General features: G+C 42.8%; 1 protein-coding gene across 4 annotated transcripts in view; it reads left to right on the top strand.

Moving 5' to 3' along the window:
• Positions 1-21831, top strand: part of MYLK3 (myosin light chain kinase 3) — a 709471-nt gene that overhangs the window by 344468 nt on the left and 343172 nt on the right. For all 4 annotated transcript variants that reach the window (XM_086945117.1, XM_086945116.1, XM_086945114.1 and 1 more), the window contains exon 6: positions 11547-11640. In XM_086945117.1, the coding sequence (XP_086801243.1) occupies positions 11547-11640 (94 nt within the window). The remainder of the gene's footprint in view (positions 1-11546; positions 11641-21831) is intronic.

The raw sequence follows: 21831 nt of genomic DNA, 5'->3' as shown, positions 1-21831 counted from the left end.
GCTTACATAGCACAGCAAATGAAACATTAACTACAGTTCTAGGGAGAGCAGAAGGGGTGAAGATGAGTGAGGGAGAGAGAAATAGTGTAGCTTAGTGGAAAATAACAAATACGACATTTTGATAAAATGATAGACTGAGCCATCAAAAGACATCTGGCATGACATAATCTGACCGGGCATACAGCCAAGGTGCAGCTTTCAAATGGAAAATGAAGACTTTGTTGTGTGTGCCTTCCGCAATACATTAGCTCTAACACCAGATTCAATGCTGGTTATTTTCTGTTCTGATGCCACAGCATTGAAAAATGTGTTTTATTTTTCACTCCTCTGACGTCAACGTAATAAAAACTAGTCTTAAAGCTGGTATTCTGGCAGACATTAAACCACTCTTACCCCAAGTGTTAGTTAAATAACCCCAGAGGCGGAGGGGGGGGGGGGCGTCAATGTGACATGGTGGCTAGCATGCCACTACCATACTTGTGTTCCAGTGCCTAATTTGAGCCTGTGGTTTTCAGTACTTACTTGATAGCACCAGCACTTATGACAGTCTGCGACATGGTGGCGCTGTTTGTCTAATTTGGAAATGAGCACAACAGTAATTAATAATTCAACATACTTTGACAATGACTAATACCTGTTACCCAAGCCATTCTTATAGCTTGGGGGGCCTGGAATATTCTCAACGGTTACACTTGCAGGACTGTGATGGTAAGGGATCGTGTTGGTGCTGTCCTCGGCAACACTGGCAGAGGCAATGCATGGTGCAAGCTGCAGTGGCCTCCTGACGAGGGCCCTGGCGCTTAATTTTTTACAACTTAAGCAGTTTTCCTGTGCCTTTCATGGGTCTATGTCGTCCTGAGGAAGACACAGAAACTCAGCCAGGGGTCTTGCGTCACCAACTACCTCCTCCCCAGTCAGCTGCAGCTTTTTGAAGACCTACAACTCACGAGGAATTGTAGTATGCTCCGACGCCGGCTCCCTCCTCACACATTGAGGGTGGGGAGAGAAAAAAGGTGTTGAGGGTGGGAAGGAAATGACGACAGCAATATCAGTTTTTAAAAATTAGGAGAAGGGTGTTGTTATTCAGTTGGCTGATGTAGGAGGGTGGTTGGTCAGCAGGCACATTTTCATTTAATACTTGGGGCAGGCGGGAGACAGGGCACCAGGTCTGTATTGTTTATAAAGTGCACTTACGGGGATCAGGTGAAGAAGGTGTTGGAATAGGATCAACTGATCAGGCGAAGATAATATGAGTAATTTAACACAATATAAAATGTAATGACTTGGAGTTTTTCAGCTTAGGCTTTGCACTTGTTGTCTACTTGATGTCACAAGGAAGCACTCAGTGGAAAACAATCATATTGTTGATAGCATATATAAGATTGTGTATTGTGTATGTCTCTCTAGTAAAGTCTGTTCCTGGTTATTTACTGCTGGCACGTCACAGCAATGAACAACCATATTGGCTATTCAGTGCCATGGCAGCACTGTCCCTAATAAAAGAAGGTCGAGGAATGGTTAAGCCTCTACTCTTCCCTGCCCCACCTTGGATCCCAGCATACCTGAGTGGAGTGGTGGAATGGTGATTTCTCTGATGTCACCTCTGCTGCTTCACCAGTCTCAGGTGAGTGTTTACAGACCCATGGGAGTGAGCTTGCCAGGAGTGCTTCATTCTGACAGAACTGCTTCTGAATGCGGTGGCTATTCGGTATCCTCCAGTACCGTGAGTATGCAGCATATTGTCTGGGACAGTGAGATGGCAAGCCCAGAGGGGGATTGGGAAGGGTAATAGGATACCAGATAATGTCATATATGGAGAGGGTAGTTGGAGTACAGTGATTATTTTTAAAGAAACCTAACGGCAAGATGGGAGGCACATCCTGAAGAAAGCAGGGGAGGTGTCAGGCTTTCCGGTACCATGTTATGCTTTTTTAAGGGATGGAGGGTGTTGAGGATAGCAGGAAGCAAGACTTTTAGGTGTGTGTGTGTTTCATATATCATGACTTCTCTCCTCTTCATCGTGCAAAGCTGGTCCCTCGAAGCCCTTTAAAGAGAATATGGGACATAAGGGACTGTAGGGCACACACAACATTATATTGAAGATGGGAAGGTATCTCTCTTTCCTCCCTTCTATCTATCTATCCATCTATCTATCTATCTATCTATCTATCTATCTATCTATCTATCTATCTATCTATCTATCTATCTATCTATCTATCTACATGTACATTGATTTTAGTGCAATAAAATATATCAAATTGCGCTTACTATTTAAAGAGTTTATCTTGAAATGAAGTAATTCCCTGCGCAAGATTCACACACTGCGGAGTGGTGTGGCTCACTGGTTAGAGGCGGCAGACCCGGGAGCAGAAGTCGGCCCGGGACCAGGGTTCAATTCCCGATGCGGCAGGGTCGTGGACCAGGGTCAGCAGACTCAACAATTCTCGCCTCGGTGCCTACTCTAACCTGGGGTCCCACTCGGCAACTCTGGGCATTAGCTTGCCTAATCTCCACAACGGCCCCATCAACGCCGGGGATGCCTGGCTCCACCTTGGGGATTCCCAGTAGGGACCATCCCACAGGGAAAGCCAGGACGGGTTCCCCAGCTGTATACAGCGCCGGGACGCCCCTTTGCTGGGGCAGCTGTGCGCTTTACAAGTATACGACATATGGCCCAATTCACAAAGGTATTTATGAGTATCTTAGTAGTACTACTGGAGTACTACTTCGGCTCCTCATAACTGCCTGTATCCATTGGTCCAATCATCTGTAAAGGAAGTCAGCCATTGTTAGATTATTCACATTTGAAATATATTGTTGAGCTCAGATCTCACGCCAACTAACCAACTTTAGGTGAATCTGAATATTGGTAGTTTTGTAATTTTTATATGAATGACTGCAGTCTGCTGCCTGTATTTCATGTGTTATTTGCACAACCCAAAAAACAGCGCTAATAGACTTTCTTTTCTCTCAATGCTCCTAGTCTCCAGCCCTTCTGTCTAACAGTTAAGTGAGGAGGTCCATGGCCATAGAAAAGAGGGCCTGTGAGTAGACAGAGATAACGGGGCCCTTTACATCGGAAGGACTGAAGCCCTGAATGTAGAGTAAATTAATATGACCTTAGAGCTTCAAAAGGGAAGCTATTGGTGCTCAGAAGAAGGGGGCCTGCAAACTCCACTGCTGCATTGAAGATGCAGATCTTCATGGCATGACGTATGCAAATCAAGAATGAATGTCAGTAACAATTACAGAACAAAGCTTACAATGCAACCCCTTGCATTGTAGCATATTGCTCCAGCAGAGACAGTTAAAGCTGTCATCGAGCAGACCTAAAAAAAGACACTGCAATATCAATAGAGTGAATCAAAAATATCCTTCTGTGAAGGCATCAAAACTGGCGGGATTATTAACGAAACTTATCAAAACACTTAAAACATTTTTTAATTCATTGCTAACTTTTAAACTTGTATTGTTCCATATTTTGCGATATTTTGAAGAGTGTCAGTAGCCTGTAATCTGGATACTGGTGCAGTGACGGTATGGACAGTCCTTGGTGTGACGCAGTGCACTATTGCTGCTTTCATTCTTAACTAACTCTAACTTTACCACATTAAGAGGTTGTGGGCCTCGTTGTGCATCTTACTTTTTACGGTTTGCTCTAAGCCAGTGCCTGTTATTTTCTCCGAGACGCCCATTTATCACCTGCCTGATAGGGCAATTTGGCAGAGGCCCACTACAGGTGGCTGTTCTACAGAGTGTCAGAGTGAAAATGGAAAGCTTTATAATGACAGGCTGGTCGACGGGATCGGCGAAATGAGCCTTTTCTGACAGGAGCATTTGCTGCAATCACCGACTGATAGCCTGGCTTGTCATTACAGGGTCATCAGGTGCAGAAGGCACTGCAGCCGCCGTCAGGCGCCATCTTAAGTTCGTCACTCAAGACTCCATTGCCTTCTCACCAAATGGGTTCCTGATGCTACTGGGCACAGTCTCGGGCGTGCCAAGGCTGTATACATGTACTGCTTCCATTACTCACCGCCAATCCCCATTTCTCCTGGGTCCATGGTTCTTCTGTCATTTGTTACTAAATGATGTGCGTCAGCACCCCCACAGACAAGCACTCTGCTGCCGTAATTACAGTAGCGTTCTTTTCTCCTCATTTCACTCTTCTCTGGCTCCTCTTACCCATTGGAGGGACCTTAAAAGGGTTCTGTGTCTTAATGCCTCCTGTCAGCACCAAGGAGCTTATGTACGAAGCATGCATTCGGTGTTAGGGGTGTAATCTGCGCACCAACTTCTACCGAATGTATTCTTATTTTGTGAACCGACCGACTTATTAATAGGTCGATTCACAAAGTACAGAATCGTAGTCAGTCTCAATTCCGCCTACCCTATTAATATTAATTAGGTACCTCGTAAATTGCGACCCATTACTTTTGGCTTTAATCATGAATGGTTTCCTGATGGGGTCAGTAGACAACCATGTCTGTGACTGCTTTTAAATAAAGCAATCTTTTCTTTATTTAATATAGCTTGCTTTCTTAAAAGAGGGGAAGAGATCCCTTAGGGAGTCCTTCCCATTTGTGAATGGGTTACTTGCTTCTGTGAGGACGAGGTAAAACTTTTAAGATTTTGCAACCGTTTTCGGTTGCAAAACATTAATACAGACCATAAACAATCAATATTTGGAAAGGACGTCTTCAATACACCCCTTTCAAATACTGATTCTGATGGGTTTCCTAAACCCATTTAATGATTTGGGAAAGTAAACCCATATAATGATTTGGAATCATTAAATGGGTTTAGTACCTTTTAAAAAAGTGTTTTACCAGTTGCAAACACTCAGATTTACAAACTCCCTCATGCTGCATGAGAGAGAGGAACCAGTTGCATGGAGGTATACTGTGATTGGGGACATTGAATTGAAGACTATCTGCTCCACAAGTATGCACGGTTACAGGTGTATAACATGACGTACCAACAAATGTAACTGCATTATAAGCCAAAAGAGTAACTGGTTAGGGATGTGTGATAAACACTGTTTACTGTGTACGCTTTATTCCCTCTGATTATATTTGTAATTGCTAAGGTGTTCATTATTACGTTGGGCCATTCGTACTCGTGTGAATTGCAGAATACTAGCACATAAACAATACTAATTGCTAAAAAAAATATAATATTTAGGTATGCACCAATTAACATGGTAATGGGCAAGCAACCTTGCCTTTCCCTGTAGCAGAAAGATTCTCTTACAGGTAATTCAGATTCTAAACACCCTATAGCTTCTATTAGCATAACTAAGGGGTGAACAACTCCTCTTCATTTTCCTCTTCACTGCAAAGGTCACCGTTTTCTTTGAGGGCAGTGGAAGTCTACCTGGGTGTGAATGGTGATTTTCTCATGGCAAGCCTGTCTCTCCAGAATACTCTCCCAGAAAGATTATGTAAAACACACCTGTGATGCAGTTCTCTTATGCACTACTTTTTGGGTTTATTCTCTCATTAAAAGTTGATTGTTCATATTCAATGAAGAGATGCCTGTATCACTCCAGGCAGGCGAACTTCATGTCTGTAACTCCAGAAATGTACAATGTATGATCTTAAATTCTGAACAAAAGTGGTGTCACTGGCGCAGAAGTCTGCCTCCTCCTACAGAGAATTCCCACGATGCCCCTGTGGTATGAAACGAGATCAGTGGATCGATACAGCTTGGCACATTTCCCTATGATTGATTATTTCGGTCCCTAATCTTATGGTAAAGAAGTGAAGAACTAGGAGACATCCTTCTTGGTCTTGCAGAAATGCCGTTTCATGGATCTTATAATATGGGTCAAATATACTAAGAGGCAGGTTGAAAAAAGTTGCCACAAATTACGCGCTGACGTTTTGCCATCTGTCTCTGATTTTGTAATTGGACTTATGTACAAATAAGTCACATCACAAAATCTCCAGTTGCAGAGGGTCTTAGAAGGACATACTAAATGTATATTAATTAGGCAGGTCGCTATTTGTGACCTCCTGAGATTGGCTATAATCACAGGGATGCTGGCCTTCAAAGAACAGCTGACCACCAGCACTATGTTTACATTCCCAAATAAAAATTTGTTATTTTTAAAGCAGACTGTGTTCCTTAAATGATCAGTTGGTGCTTAAAAAACAAAAAGTTCCAGTTTGGGAAAAAATCGACAGGTGTATGCAGTTCTCCCCTGGTCACCTAACATTAATAGCAAATCAGTTATCAACTATTTTGAGGTATTGGTAGCTGATCAATGGTTTGTGGTATGCCACCCTATTACATGGTATGCCAAATCACTGTTAGGAGGAGAAACCCCTTTCACATCCTTTTCTAATTGCAATTCGTCATAAATCACCAAACCTATTTTGCGAGTGAGAATGGCTTTTCCAACTCACAAAATAGGTTTTATCCATGCTTAAAAGCCATTTTGCAGTCACAAAACCTGCGATTTTGTTAATGTCAGAGTTTGTGATGGCAAGACCATATTATACATCTGACCCAAGGCCCCTATCTTCATAGTCTGCGTTGGAGCCATCTACCAAGGGCACTTGGCATCCAAAGCATCCTGGGGACACCAGCTCTTTTCTTTCCCTTCAGCAACACATTTCTATTGGAAGATCCTATTATTATCCAAAAGTAAACAAATACTGCATTATAGCTAATTCACGACAACTGCTTAGCCCCATATTGACCCCCCCCAGTAGTGATCCATAACCTCCTTTCCATAGTGTCTCCAGCTGTGCTTGGCATTGGTGCCAAGCATCCATGTCACTTAGGTGCACTCCCACAAATGTTTCCTACTCCTGATTGGAAGAGCCTTGAAGACCTGGCTCTTTTCCTTGTAATGCCTCCTTTACAGAAATGACCGTGCAATGCTTCTCCTTCCCCAGTAGACTAACCACATTAGTGACTTGAAGCCTCTGGGCACTTGTTTGCACTCTACAAATTGCCAAATCAAGAGTCTGTGTATCTGCTGGAGGTCCCATCTTTGAAATATTGGTGTACTCCATCTTATGAGACTCTGTAGCACTACTGCACCCTGCAGTGCTGGTGGACTTCGTTCACCTCCTAGTAGCACCAACCATTTCTCTAACCTGGAATCTAACACATGATGCTTCTCATCAGGCAAGCCATGTTCAGCTCGCCACCTCCACTGCACGTGTTCCATACCTTTTAGGCGTGTGAGAGGAGCATTCCCCATATGGGCCCAGAGCCATGCAAAATACAACTTTAACATTTAAGACCAACCTCTAGAACTACTATAGGTGAAAACTGAGAAAAATAGACTATCTTGAAAGAGTCCCACCAGAATGCATGTAGGAGGACTCCCCTTTAATTGATGGAGGCAAGATGAAAATGTCAAGGGAAATAAAGCTAACTTGTTGCAATGCCTGAAGCAGAATTAATGCCCTTTGGGGTGCTGGCACACCTCATTTGGAAAGGAATGGGAGATAAGAGGACCCATAAGGTAATGCTAACTTGTAATAGTACAAAAGTACCAAGTTGCTATCCTTATAGGTCTGCATCTGTTTTTCTTTCCCTTCTCCACCTAAACCACGCCCACCGGCTCATGTGCTGAATCAATGACTCAATATATCAGAGTACAATACATGAAAATTGTCTTACAAAGGCGTTCCTTCGGTTATGTAAAGACAAAACCAAATGGGCCAATGGCTCCCTACTTTAAATGACAACCATGCTCCTTGTCCTTGAAATAAACCCACTCCATGATGTTCCTTCCTCGAAGAGACAGTCTGTTTGCTGCCTCCTTCAACTCAAAATCCCTAATCATGCCACAGTATGTATTTATGGGCTTTGTCAGGACAGGTCGCTGTGAAGTTTTAAGGCATGGGCAAAGTGGGCGATTGGACGGGGCCCCCATCTTCCAAAGGGCCCCTGGGAAAGTGATGACTCTACATCATCTTGTTTCTCATTCTCAACCTCTTCCCTGTGTCTTTCTACCTTTACCTAAGACTTTCTCTGCCTCTTGTTATCTTAAGGATTTTGGGGCTCCAGCCAAGACATAGTTTGGCTGTTTTTGTTTGACCCTGTTTCTGAAAATTAAAGGTATACTTCAATATTGTTTGGTATTTTGGTAGGCTCGAATTAGCAGAAATGGTTAATAAAATACAAAGATGTTCAGAACACGGGCCACAAAGTAGGTCTTTGCTTGTGGCGCCAAAAATCCTTACAATGATTCTGACAAGTAGAAATAATGAACAATGTGCAAAAGCAAAAAAAGCATAATTTCCCTGCCTGATATGCAGTGCTTAATTTGAGCCAGTGGTTTCCTAAGCTGAGCACTGGCACTTAATTGCCAACCCCGGCACTTATGACAATTGCCACATGTTATGTTATATAATTTTATATAGCACGCAACTACCAGTAGGTGTCTTGGCGCTTAACTGAACATGTGCATACTGAGCCGAGAGCTAGATAGTTGTTGAATAGCCATGTTTTAAGTTCTTTTCTGAAGGCAGGAAGTGTGGGTATGGCCCTAAGATATAGTGGAAGAGAATTCCGCAACCTGGCTATGCCGTAAGTAAACCTCCTTCCTCCCCAATTCACTTTTCTGATTATTGTAGTAGTAACCAGTCTAGCACTAGCAGACCGAAGATGTCTGTTTGGGGTATGTTAATTAAAAATGTTCCATAAAATTCTGGGCCTTCTCTACACAAGGCGTTATGGGCCTTACAGACCACCCTAAATTTAATTTGCTGGCAGGAAGCCAATGTAGGTCCCGGATTCCTGAAGTTACAGACTGATATTTGAGAATGTCAAGAACCAGTCTGGCAGCTGCATTTTGCACAATCTGGAGTTTCCGAAATAGTTTTTCTTGGAAGCTTATGCAGGTGTGTAACACAGACCCCGCAGACCCTGTGGTGCGGGGGACCCCCAAGGTCCAGGGGGGCCCCCTCGCACAGCAATTCTGCCAGAGAGCTCTTGATAGAGTCCGGAGTGGGGCCCTTCACGTACCTTGCAGGGGTCCCCCTCAATTTTAATTACACCATTGTGCTCATGTAGAAGCTGTTGCAATAGTCTAGTTTTGACAGGACTAGTGCAGAGACCAAAGTTTTCCTGGTGTTCCTGGGGGGAACATCCATTACTACGCGGTCTTTACACCGCACTACCATTACAACGCTGCTTTAACAACGCAAGTCGTTACCACGACTTGGGCTGGAGGGAGCTCTAGGCTAAGGAATAGTAGATTTACTATTTCAATACTTTCCTTACTGTACGTTGGCTGTTGTTGGAATATTAAATCTTACTATTCCTAAGTCCAGCACCCTACAGCGCAAGTCGTGGTAACGACTTGCGTTGTAAAACCAGCGTTGTAATGGTAGTGCGGTGTAAAGACCGCGTAGTAACGTCATACATCCGTTCTTGGGGATAAAAGGAAACATTTTCCTTAAGGTTTTGATGGTGAAAAAAGAAGATGGCTCAACCTTAGAAACCTGAGCCTCATATCTGTGCTTGTCATCCACAATAAAGCCTACGTTTTCAGCTTTAGTCACCGGAAGAGGGGATGAACCTAGACTATTGGGCAACCAGGCAGGGGACCATGCTGGAGAGAGATTGCCAAATAGTATAACCTCGGTTTTGCTCGAGTTCAACTTTAGGCAATGTCTGCCCATCCATCTACTTAGGGCAATCACATAGTCATGTAGTCTTGCAGATTAGTTGACATTATTGACCACAGCAGATACAACCAATTGGGTGTCGTCGGCATAGGATGCTGGTTTTAGGTTAAAACTCTAGATTAAGGAGGCAAGTTCTGCAACATATATGTTAAATAGCGTTGAGCTTAATGACGAGCCCTATTGAACTCCGCATGGTAACATAAAGGGTGAAGATTTAAACTGGCCAAGGTTCAGATTTTGGTATCTCTCCGACAGAAAAGATGTTAATAGGGTAAAGGCATTACCTTTAACTCCTATGGCGTTCAGATGGTGAACCAGTAGCCTATGGTCCACAGTGTTGAACGTTGCGGATAGGTCCAGCAGTATAAGAGCTGCTAAACCTCCATTATCTAATGCCATTCTTATTTCCTCAGTAGTTTTTATCAGTGCCATCTCCGTTCTATGGTTGGCCCTATACCCAAAATTACTAGGGTCTAGAATCTGATTATTGAGAATAAAGTTGAATATCTCTGCATTGAATATTTTCTCAACAATTTTTGCTGGCAGGGGAAGTCTCGCGATGGGACGAAAGTTGGCAGGATCGTTAACATCAAGAGTAGGTTTTTTGATGAGCGGGAGAATGCAGGCTTGTTTCCAAAGAGTTGGAAATATCCCTTGCTCAAACATTTGATTAAACACAGATGAAAGGTGAGATGCAGTAGGCTGACTTGCGAGGTTTAGGATCTTTGGGGGCATGGGTCATCTGGAGAGCCCGATTTAGCAGCAAGAAGGAGAGAGGCTATATGGTTAGGTGAAGTTGGGGTAAAAACTGTGAGCGGGAGTATTCAGTCGCTTCCTGAACGTCAATCTCCATGGTGTCGTTAGATTTATTGAAAAGGTCAAAGATTTGATCAACCTTATTTCTGAAGGTCCAGGCAAGAGTATCACAGAAGTCTTGAATTGGAATTGGAATTGTTTTTAGTAACTGTAGTTAGCTTCGTTATGACCTGTAACAATTATTTGCTGGAATTGCTAGCATTTTCAATTTTTTGGGTATAGTAGAGACATTCTCATTTATGACCATCTTTTTATATTTAGCAAGTGCAGATTTATATCTTTGCTTTTCAGGGTCCCAATAATGTCTGCTCCAGATCTTCTCTTGCTTCCTGCATGCTTGTTTCTCAAGTCTTAGTGCCAAGGGGCTGTCGGTTCTCCTCTATACTTGGTAGCTGATGTAGTGGGAGCTAATTTTGAAAACTGTGGATTCAAGCCATGAAATATAATTCTGCGGCACTGTTTGTGTAATTTAAAGATGAGCAGAACAACAGTTGAATATTAATTCAATATACATTAATAACAATTTTCTGCCACCCATGCCATTCTTATAGCTTTTGGAGACTCGAACAGTCTGAATAGTCACAGTAGCAGTGAGATGGTTAGTAATTATGTAAGTATTGTGATTGACAGTGGTAATGTGTTGTGCAAGCTGCAGTGGACTCCTGACTAGGGCCCTGGCACTTCTTTTTTTCTTTTACAAATTAAGCACCTCCAGGGATAACGATGCACATGCTTTTCTGACTTCAGTTCAGAAATATCTCCACTTATTTACCATGCCTAGGGGTCACTAACGAGTAAATGAGTGCAATTATATCCTCAAAACATAATATAATACACTCAGAGACCAATGGAATCGTACAAATGCAGCACAGTCTGTTATGTAAGCATTAAACAACTGGCCGGGATGATAAAAGGAATCCTGCTAAGCTGCAGAAAGGGGAGAGCCCTGCGCCTGACCGACTGGTTCCACTCGCAGTACCCAGAGCTATTTTTAATCATAGATAATGTATTTACAAAATGAATTGTTGTCCTCCCCTCTGTCCTAATTGTGATTCTGGTTTCATCTGTCCGCAGGGGGCGCTTTGGCCAAGTGCACAGGTGTGCAGAGATGTCATCAGGCCTCACCTTGGCAGCCAAAATTATCAAAGTGAAAAGTGCCAAGGACAGGGTATGTACGCTGCTGTAAGATGCACGCTGTGCGGCTGGCTCCTGGTGTGGGAGCGAAGAACCATTGCTGACCGCTGAATGTACCTTCAGTAAGCTAGGGCCCTTCCATTGCATGCCAGGAAAGAAGTGTGTTTCCTAGGACTATGAATGAGAAAGACCATAATGCAGAGTTTAGAATACATTAAAACACTTGTTGATTGATTTTCACACCATGAGTAATTTACATCCTGTCCCCACTAAAACCCAAAGCATTCCATCTCCCCCCTTCTGTTTTTCTCTTGGCACCATTATTACTTCCTTCACTGCCTGAAAGTCTGTCGTTCATTTCAAAAGCAAAACAAAATTCTCCATGTCATCTCTTCGACCTCCTTCTTTGCCTGCTACCACTTGGACAACATCTGTGAAGTCTACTGAGAATAGTTCTGCTAAAGTTCAAGAAGTTACACTTTGCCATGATGTGCAATCATCTTTTTTATTTCAGGGAACTTGGGAAGAGTTTGCAGAAAGATGGTGTCAGCTCACACATTAGGGCAAAGAAATCCTGACAGGACATATCGAAATCCGAATCCTCAGGAGTACAAAAGTGAGTATACTCTTTGGTGGAAGACAACACATTTAGAGACGTTTTCTTCCACCAAAGAGTATTTCCTTTCAAAATATGCATTTATGTACCTTGCCATTCTATATAGAATGGCAGGGCCATCCCATATAGAATGTCGGGGTCCATAAATGCTTATTTTAAGAGCTAGAGCCTGAAAAATGTCTGCTGTCTGACCTGCTTTAATATGCGTAAAGAAATGACTGTAAAAATATATGATGCCAACAAAAAGGAAGGACAGAGTCGAAGAAAGAAAGAGAAGAAGTTATAGATAGGCAAAAGAAAGGTGATGAAGGAAGGAAAGAAATGAAAGTCAGAAACAAGGAAGAACCCAAACAATGAATTAAGCACCCTAAAACAGGAAAGAAAGTAACAGGGGATAAAGGAAAAAAGAAAGAAACTGAGGAAAGAAAAAAGAAAAGTAGAGAAAAAAAAGACTAAAGAGAAAGAAGGAAGGAACAAAATCTGAAGAAAGGAATAAGAAAGGAAAGAGGAAAAAGAAAGAAGCTAGGAAGGAGGTTAATAAAGAAAGCACAAGTAACAAGAAAAGCCACAAAGTGAAATTAAGCAATGCGAGAAGAAAGAGGAAAAAGAAAGAATCAGAGACAAGTTGAATGAATAATCAAAAAGTAGAAAGATGAAAATAAAAATAAGTGGAGTAAGAAAGAAGGAAAAAACAAGAAAGAAAGGAATAGAAAGATATAATGAGAAAGAGAGCAATAAGGAGTGTAAGAAAGAGGAAGACAAAAGAAACAAAGAATGAAAGAAAATAAGAAAAAAGTGAAAGAAGGAGATGAAGAAAAATAGAGAAAGAAATAAAAGCAACATAGATTTTTTTTAAAGAAACAGAAAAGTAAAGACTAAAATGAAAAAGAAGTAGCAAGCTATGAGAGAGGAAGAAAGAGCAAAGGAGAAAGAAGGAGGGGAATAATGTTGGGAGTAAAAAGAAACCGGTAAAAAAGAAAGGAGGAAAGAAAGAGAAGGGAAAAAAGAGCAAAAGAAATAGAGAAAAAGGAGAGAAAGGAAAATCTGAACGCAAAAACATAGAGAAAAAAGAAAGAGACAAACAATTGTTGCCAAGAGGGTGGGAACACTGCCCTGCACTGTCAGCTTCGTTGGAAAGTGCTGCCTTAGCAGGAGGGCGGCTAAATGTTTTTACACTGTCCAAAAGACAATAATCTGTGAGCTATAAATATATACAAAGGGGGGGCACTCTGAACTATTGTATAGTCCAACTATTTGGTTATTATTTGAAAATAGTATTATATTCCCAAGTGTCCGTGGTGTTGTATTATCACTACAATATTAGGTTATTAATGTTAAAATCTGTGTTCATTCTTTAATCTTCTCCACAAAACGCACACCTAGCCAGTCCAGCCAACTCGTTTTGTCCCCACAAAGGACTTCATCAGTCATTTAAACAACATATATACAAATAAATGCACTTCAAACACTAATGCACACAGTGCCAATGCTTATTTCATTACAATATCACATAAAAACAGTACTCAAACAAACCACTGCTGACTAACATATCCCCGAGACAAAATATCTTTCGTATTACAAAAATATCTAGGTCCTATCAGTTCACCATTAGATATATTATATATGGTATTATATATAGGTATTATATAGAAAATGCTCTCTTTTATGTCTGGCATTGACATTACACCTTTAGTGCCTCGACCCCAAAGTCCCGCTCTTGCCGTCCCTTTTTCAGAAAATATGAAAAAAGATTAAAAAAGAGAAAAAGATAGTACTTAACCTCCCTACCTTATGACTATTAAGTGCATCTCTATTTTTCATTTTTGGTGACTGATTCTTAGCCTCAACTAATTAAAATCCCACTACATCCCCAATCTAGTTCTTGATCAATAAATAGCACTCAATCTTATATATAGGTCTTACATTTAAGTCGCCTAACAAAAGTTGATCTAAGCTACTTACAAGGCTATAGAATCGAAAAACACAGATGTTTGCTTCAAGGCAGCTAACAGGATAGATGTATGGAAGTTAACAAATCTTTCTGGAGGATGTACGCTTTGGACTTTGCCCAAGGGGATTGCAGTATACCCTTTCAATATCCAGCTCTAAGTTGACAAACTCCTTCCGGAAAGAAACCTTCTCTTAACATGTTCACCACAAATGCCTTGATAACTATACCTTTCGCCTTGTCAGGGATATTCTGCAGTCTTAGATTGTTTCTTCTGGGTTGAATTTCAATCCTCTTCATATCTTTTCTTAACTGTTTATGTTGCTGGTGTAAGTTTTCAATTTCCTTCGAAGTTTTTGGATAGACTGCTTCTATTTTGGTTTACCCCCTCTTCTAGCTTGTCAGTGCGATGGGACAGGGCATCTAACTTATAACCCAAAGCCTGACAGACCCTACGTATTTCTTTTTGGTTTTTCTCCGATGCCTCAAATGTATTCATTATCTCTGCCTTTAAAGACAGAAGGTATACAGCCAATGATGGGTCCACAGTCTGCTGGACCTGAGCTTTCCTGCTTACTTCTAAGGTACATCTAGGAGAGGCTCCTTCTCCTGTAGCCAACACTGGCGGCCCAGCTGCCTGTACTGAAGATAAGGATCGCTCCTTGATGTTTGGGGCCCTTCCCTCCCCTGAACCAGTGTTGTGAGAGTCCGAGAGAGCCGGAAACCTATTTGACAGTGGAATATTTATGCCTTTGCCAGGCAGAATTGATCCCCCTACCTCTTGCTGAGCACTTACTGTGTCCTTCTCCAAGAGAGAGGGTTCGTTATTGGTCTCCCCCCTCCACTCTCCTAGTCCCACTCTCGAATACTTGTTTGGACATACACTGCTCCTCAGATACTCTGCCCTGGGTCATTTTGTCCTGAGGCTGAGCCTGAATCGGTATATTCCTGAGAGTGTCTTCCCACCCTTGCACCACTCAAGAAGATTTGCTGCCACATGCATCCCCTCCTCAAACTGTCCAATACCTTCATTTTCTCCTTGTTTTTCAGGATGCCAGGGAGTGAAATGGTATTATGAAATAAACTTTTTTGAGAAAGCATAATTTGAAGAATCTTTATCTACAAACCTGTTTCCTCAAATGTTTCCATTTGAAAGGCATTTCCAGGTTTTTGAGTTTGTCTAAATAATGTCCTCTAGTCATTGTTTCAAGAATCACATTGATTTCTTGTTTGATCTTTGCTTGAGGGAAACATCCATCAGTTCTTCACGTGAAACAAATTACTACGGGGGCCTGTACATGAGGGCAGGCGACAGAAGAGGATGCAGTAATGAGGGGTGGTATCATGAGCAGCGGAGTCAATAACAGTCAACATGTGCAATATATATATAATATATATATATATATTTTTTTTTTCATCCCATTGCTCTGCAGCAGAGAAGCACACAATAGCAGTAAGGTATAAATCCTTTTTAATCATATTTCAAAGGCAGTTTAACATCAGTCATTTTTCTTGCCTGCCTACGCGTTTCAGTGCTGTCTGCACCTTCTTCCTGGGCTCATGGCAATGCAGTGTTATCAGGCTTCTGTACTTCCGTGACTGACGCTGTCTATTGTAGTGCAGCTTCAGGTGTACACACTTAGTAGCCCGATGATTACTTGTGGTGAATTCTGGGAGCTGCAATTCTTGCCTTAACTACCCACAGTGGGTCCCGCAGTGCCATGAAATTTTGCAAGTTTTCAGTGGTTTATTAGCAGTCCACTGTAATATTAGGCACTTCAGTGTGCCCCGGAGGTCATCGTACCTTTGTTAGTTATCCAAAGCTGCTATGCCATTTCCAGCTGAGGATTCCCCTGCCAGGCGGCCCCTTTCACCAGCGGCTCCCTCCTCCATCTCAAAGGTGGTGATATATATATATATATATATATATATATATATATATATATATATATATATATATATATTACCTACTGGCTATCGCCAGTAGGTATATATAGTTAGGATTAATTCCCTATGGGATTTTTGAAAATTCTATGTCTAATAACTTTGGCGTTTGAGGACGGAATCGGCTGAAATTTTCAGGAAAATGGCACATTTTGTTTCTGAGCAGCCCCTGAAAATTTGGGGGGGTTTCGTCAAGGGGGGGCTGAGAAAAAAGGGGGGTCCCAAAACGCGTTTTTCCCATTCATTTTTCCATAGAGCGGTTGGACTCACTTTTAGCTCGAACGGCTGAATGGATTTGCACGAAACTTGGCAAAATTGTAGGGACTGTTAGCCCGATGTGCCTTTGCTAGGTCTCAATATATGTGCTCCAGTAGTTTTTGAGAAATTAACATTCAAAACAAGATATATATCTGTAACAGCGCTCTGGGCAGCGATCCGGTCCGCTTACTTTTCGCGAAACGGAACTTTGCGCGCAGAAAGCTGATTGGCTCTCCGGTGTCTGTCAACATTCTAAACAGTCCGGAGCGGCCGCCATCTTATCTCTCGGTAGGATCGAGAGAGAAGAAGAGGTGAAAAACGAAGGGGGAATTTATTGAAAGGGGGCAAGGTATACCCCTCTTGACCCCCTAGGAATGTTGTTGGGGTTATTAAAGGGTCCCGTGGGGAAAATAAAAAAAAAATGATTTTTCACGGTAGAAGCGCTTCACGGGCCGCGAACTGGGCCGCAAACTGGTAGCGAAACGGGAATTCGCCATTTTGTGCTTCGTTTTAATTGTTTAGAGACAAAAATTATCGCCGCACATCGGCCACAATGCATGAATATCGCTGAAAAGTCCGCGATATTCATGCATTATCCAGCAAATGCTCTTAGCCATGTTATCCACCTTCCATTGGATAACATGGCTAAAAACTGCTCTGTGCGTGAGCTTTTTTTTTTTTTTTTGCTGCGTGACGTTTGTTAACGTTCGATTCGATGGAAATCAGGAAGTGTTGACCACCATTTTGTCACTGTGAGTAAATATTTTGTTATAAATGAATCCTTATTGATAAACATTGTCTGCGCCATCTTGCGTTTTTGTCCAATGCCACAATTTTGTCGTGCACGGCAGCCATTTTAGATGCCTTGACCAGGGCCACTCTCTGCACGCCGCCGATCCTCAGCATGGCTCCCCACCCTCGCAAGCATCTCCCCCACGCACTGGTCACCCCCGCTCTCTCTCTCATGCATGGGACATATACTTCCCCCCATCTGCGCTGCTCTTCTCTGAGAATCACACCCTGTGCCCGCCCGACACCTCCCTTTCACCCTATTCACTACCGCACCCTCTGACACTCCTCTTCCTCTGTGTCTGATTGTCCAGGCCGGACCTAGGCTATCACCTAGCCCTGTGGATGTAGTTTATGGCCCCAGCTGTAGAGTATCCAGACATGCCAACCCTCCCGATTCAGGCGTGAGACTACTGATTTCAGTGCTAGTCTTTCGCTTCCCGATTCCTGCAAGGAAAAACCCGGGGGCATATTACCAACAACTAGCGGTAATTTTTGTCTCTAACTTGTTTAGAGACAAAAATTATCGCCGCACTTCGGCGAATTTTATCGCACATAAACCTTGCTATTAGCAAGGTTTATCGCAAATGCGATAAAAAACGGCCGCAATGCATGAATATCGTTGAAAAGTCAGCGATATTCATGCATTATCCAGCAAATGCTTTTAGCCATGTTATCCACTTCCCATTGGATAACATGGCTAAAACTGCTCAGGGCAGGTGTTAGGTTTTGGAGATATTCGCGCTTAAGCGGAAATAAACCCCCTTGATAATATGCCCCATGATTTCTCGGGGGTTTCAGCTGACAGGGCTTGGTATTGTGTTACGTGCTAATTCTTCCAGGAAACGTCAGAGGGTCGATGCAGGGGTTCTAGAAGGGGTGATAAACCATTTAAGCCTCATGAACAAGCGCATGGTCTTTTAAAGATTTGTGAAGTACTCGGGGCGGCGGTGTGTGTGTGCCCTCTTTCAGGAGCGGGCGGGGGGGGGCACTGCCAGCAACTTGCCAGGCCAGGCAGTGTTCAACACGTGCATCACCCTTTCTCTGCCTGCTATTGCGCTCCATGCTTCGGAAAGGTAAGAAAAAGAACGTGCATTTGAGTTTGAAATGTCCGATCTTGTAGCAGTACACTTGCAAAGCCCACACATAACAATAACCCGATTCAAGGCCCCATTCACCCGATTTTTTAAACATATATAGCACTCCAACAAAGTTAGATTTTAAAACTTTATTAACATTTAAATATAACAAACGCAACAAAAACTGTAAATATATTTAACCATTTTTTGAAATTAACCAGAACTATAACGATAACAACAACAACAACAATAATATAACTTTTATGCCTAAATTACGCAAACATTTAGCTAATCTGCTAAAGGGGGGAGTCGCCATTTCTTTACAATAATCAATAATGAAAAATCCACATCAATAGGGTTGTCCGTTTTCTCGATGCAGCACTATAGTGCAACATACACAGCACCTGGGGTGTCAAGAGTGAACAGGTCTTTCTTTGTTCCTTAAGATGTTATCTGTGTCAACCTCTTCCGAGAATGCTGATGCGTTAGGATTTCCTTGTGTTTCTTAATAGCATTGGTGTCTGTACACTTCTTTGTCAATTCTGTCAAGATGATAACTGCTTCATAAACAGACAATATCTTTGTTTAGTCATTAGTGTTAAGTGTGTCTGAAACTACAGTGCCCTTCTGTTTTTTTTTCTTCAGGCTCTACAGAGTTTTGTGTGTTGTTCTTTTGAGCGACAATTATTCCAGAGGTTTCAGGTTCACTTGTTTTGTCCTGCAGTGAGTTAACAGCTTTAGAGAGTTCATGTTTATTTGCTATGTCCTGCTGTTCGTCAACTGCTTCAGAGACGTCAGCCTCATTTGTTATGTTTCAGTAGATCCTGGACCTGCCCGGCCGCGCCCAAAATGGCGCCGGTGTAAATGGGACTCGTAACTGCTTGTTGTGTACTGGTTGCCCAACCTTGATATCACGAGATACTTATGCAGTTTTGAAGCACATGGCGGAGGCTTGTCTGCTGTAGTGGGGCGCCCCTTTATCGTTTCAGTCGCCATTCCGCCCGCTTTTGCTACACTGTGCCTTTTCCGCCATTCAGCTGTTTAGCGCCCGCTCTTACGGCTACAGCGTCTCGCTCACCATGTAGTTGAGTTGCTCCCACTCTTGCGGTGCAGCGATAGGCGGCTTCCACAGGACTCCTAAAATGGCGGTCGGCTCTTCGGATTTGGGCCTGGTCCAGTAAAATGGCCCTGGGACACCTTGGAACTCGGACGCTTGTCTGCCAGGGCTTGGGTTCCATTCTCGAAAGCGTCCCCTCAGCCTTGAAGATTGTACAAAAGTCTTGGGGGCCGTCGACTCCCGCAGGCTTCCGGTGGGGAGCGGCTGCCATGATTGCTTGCGGAATGGCCACGACGGAGCTACGAGATGGTGGTGCTCTCATGGTGACGCCAGCTTCAGTCTGAAACATCCAGAAACAAGGTGGGGCTTTCATCGTTTGGGAAAAAAAATGTTTTAATCCAATGAAAAGTGTTATTTTTAGGTCACATGACCTAGTCTTACATAATTAGGAAAAGAAAAGTAAAATGAACCAATGAAAAGTTTTATTAACAAGTCACATGACCTGTTATGCTTACGTTACGCGCTGCGCGGCGCGCTCTGGATCGTTTCCGGGAAGCTGCGCCTTGCGCACCGGAGCACTTCCGGGTGCGCTAACGCGTCGCGTCATATGACGCATTACGCGACAATGCAGGTCCAGAATATAGTCAAAATGTCTCCACCAACCAGCGGTCGGAATACAACCGCTTTCAGCAGTCCAAAAAGTTCGGTTAAATCTTAAGAGCGGGAGCAACTCAACTACATGGTGAGCGAGACGTTGTAGTCGCAAGAGCGGGCGGTAAACAGCTGAATGGCGGAAGAGGCACAGAGTACCAAAAGCGGGCGGAATGGCAACTAAAACGGTAAAGGGGCGCCCCACGACAGCGTGTCTTCAGGTCAAACGGATTGTGGGACAAGGTCCAGAATGGAAGATTCTTCAAAAGGGAAAAAATTCCGCCGGACCCCGGGAGCCGGCCGCCTATGCCGGGGGCGATCTCAGGCCTCACCAGGGCAACACGACTTGGGGAGGGGGCAGGAGCCAAGCGCCCCCTCTCAGTCCGCGCCATCTCACCGCCCCTCGGGGGCCTCCGTCAAGCGGTTTAGGGAGGCACCGTATCACATTGTTTTCCAATGCAGTCAGGTCCACAAATGGACCCCACTTACTTTGAATAGTGAAGCTGCAGCAGGTGCAAATAAGGTTTAAACAGTGTTACAAGAGCTGCTTAGAACTCTGAAGTATGGCACTCAACAACCAGGACTTATGCCATTTGTGTAAGGCAGTGACATGGAAGCAACTCAGGGACAAAAAGCATGAACGAACATTCACGTATGAAAATCTTATTTGGGGAAGGGGTAGAATCCAAACGCCCCCTGCCAGTTCGCGCCACTACATCGTATGTGGAAAATCTGAAGCCATCGTTCTACAAACTCTCAACGCTTGTTATCAGTGCATGAGTTTCATGCTCGATCGATTGAGCTAGCCGGATCGGGCAATAAAAAGTATAAAATAGTTATGTAAATAGTTATTTAATAAAATGTTTTACTCTGTTTCTTTGCTGGTGTGTTGTGTATATTTATAATATTTGCATAGGGTTTGTCGTTATTTTGGGCGGTGTGGGTGGCGGAGTCGAGCTGTTTTGCAGCCCTCATGGTGTGGAGCTCAGTTCATTTCACTATTTTCGTATTTCTCATGAAGGGTTGTTCCTAATGTTTGTATTTTACCGAGGTCAAAAAGAGATCGAATTAGTGGTCTACTGATTTTGCTCGATTACTTTTATTTTTTACACGATTTTTCACTATCTGCAAAGACTAAACAGAGTATTGCGACTTTGTGCTTGTTTGTAAATAGAGAATGATCCAAAGAGAACCAATTGTAAAACAGTAAATGCTTGGATAATAATCAATCAAATGGAGAGACAAGCAGGTACGACGGATTACAACAGGGGTAAAGGTCTGCGTTAACTACCGTTCACTATCTGCCAAGAGAGAGTACTACTAAGAGAAAAGAGGGGAGTGGGGGGGGGGGCAGCGTTCAAAGCACATCAGCGTGCATAAACACGAAAACGTTTTTACCTATCACGTACTTGACATTTGACAGCTTTTGATATTTGCTATTAAAAAACCATTGAAATTCAGAGAAAAAACCATAGGTTATAGTCCATATATAGTTAGGAATTTGCATTTACAAAACCTTGAAAATTCAATGAAAAAACCATTGGTTTTAGGTCATATATAGTTAGGGATTTGCATTTAGAAAACCTTATTTTACTCGCATAAAACCATTGAAATTCCATATATAGTTATAAGCGCTAACTATATATCGCGCACCCGCAATCCACTGCTGATGATGTCACATATTACATCATTCATGACATGGTTAGTGACATCTCTGATGACATCACTGATGACATCTCAAATGACATCACTGATGACATCACTGATAACATCTCATTTGACATGACTGATCACATCACTGATGATATCATTCATGTGATAATACCATGAACCTCTTCAGACTCTAATATAACCTTAGATACAATCAGTGTAAACAGACAGTC

Source organism: Lissotriton vulgaris, chromosome 12 (genome assembly GCF_964263255.1).
Source record: "Lissotriton vulgaris chromosome 12, aLisVul1.2, whole genome shotgun sequence".
In the NCBI taxonomy this organism is placed as follows: Eukaryota; Metazoa; Chordata; class Amphibia; order Caudata; family Salamandridae; genus Lissotriton; species Lissotriton vulgaris.
Note: the sequence above shows the minus strand (reverse complement) of the source record. Positions and strands in the feature narration are given on the sequence as shown.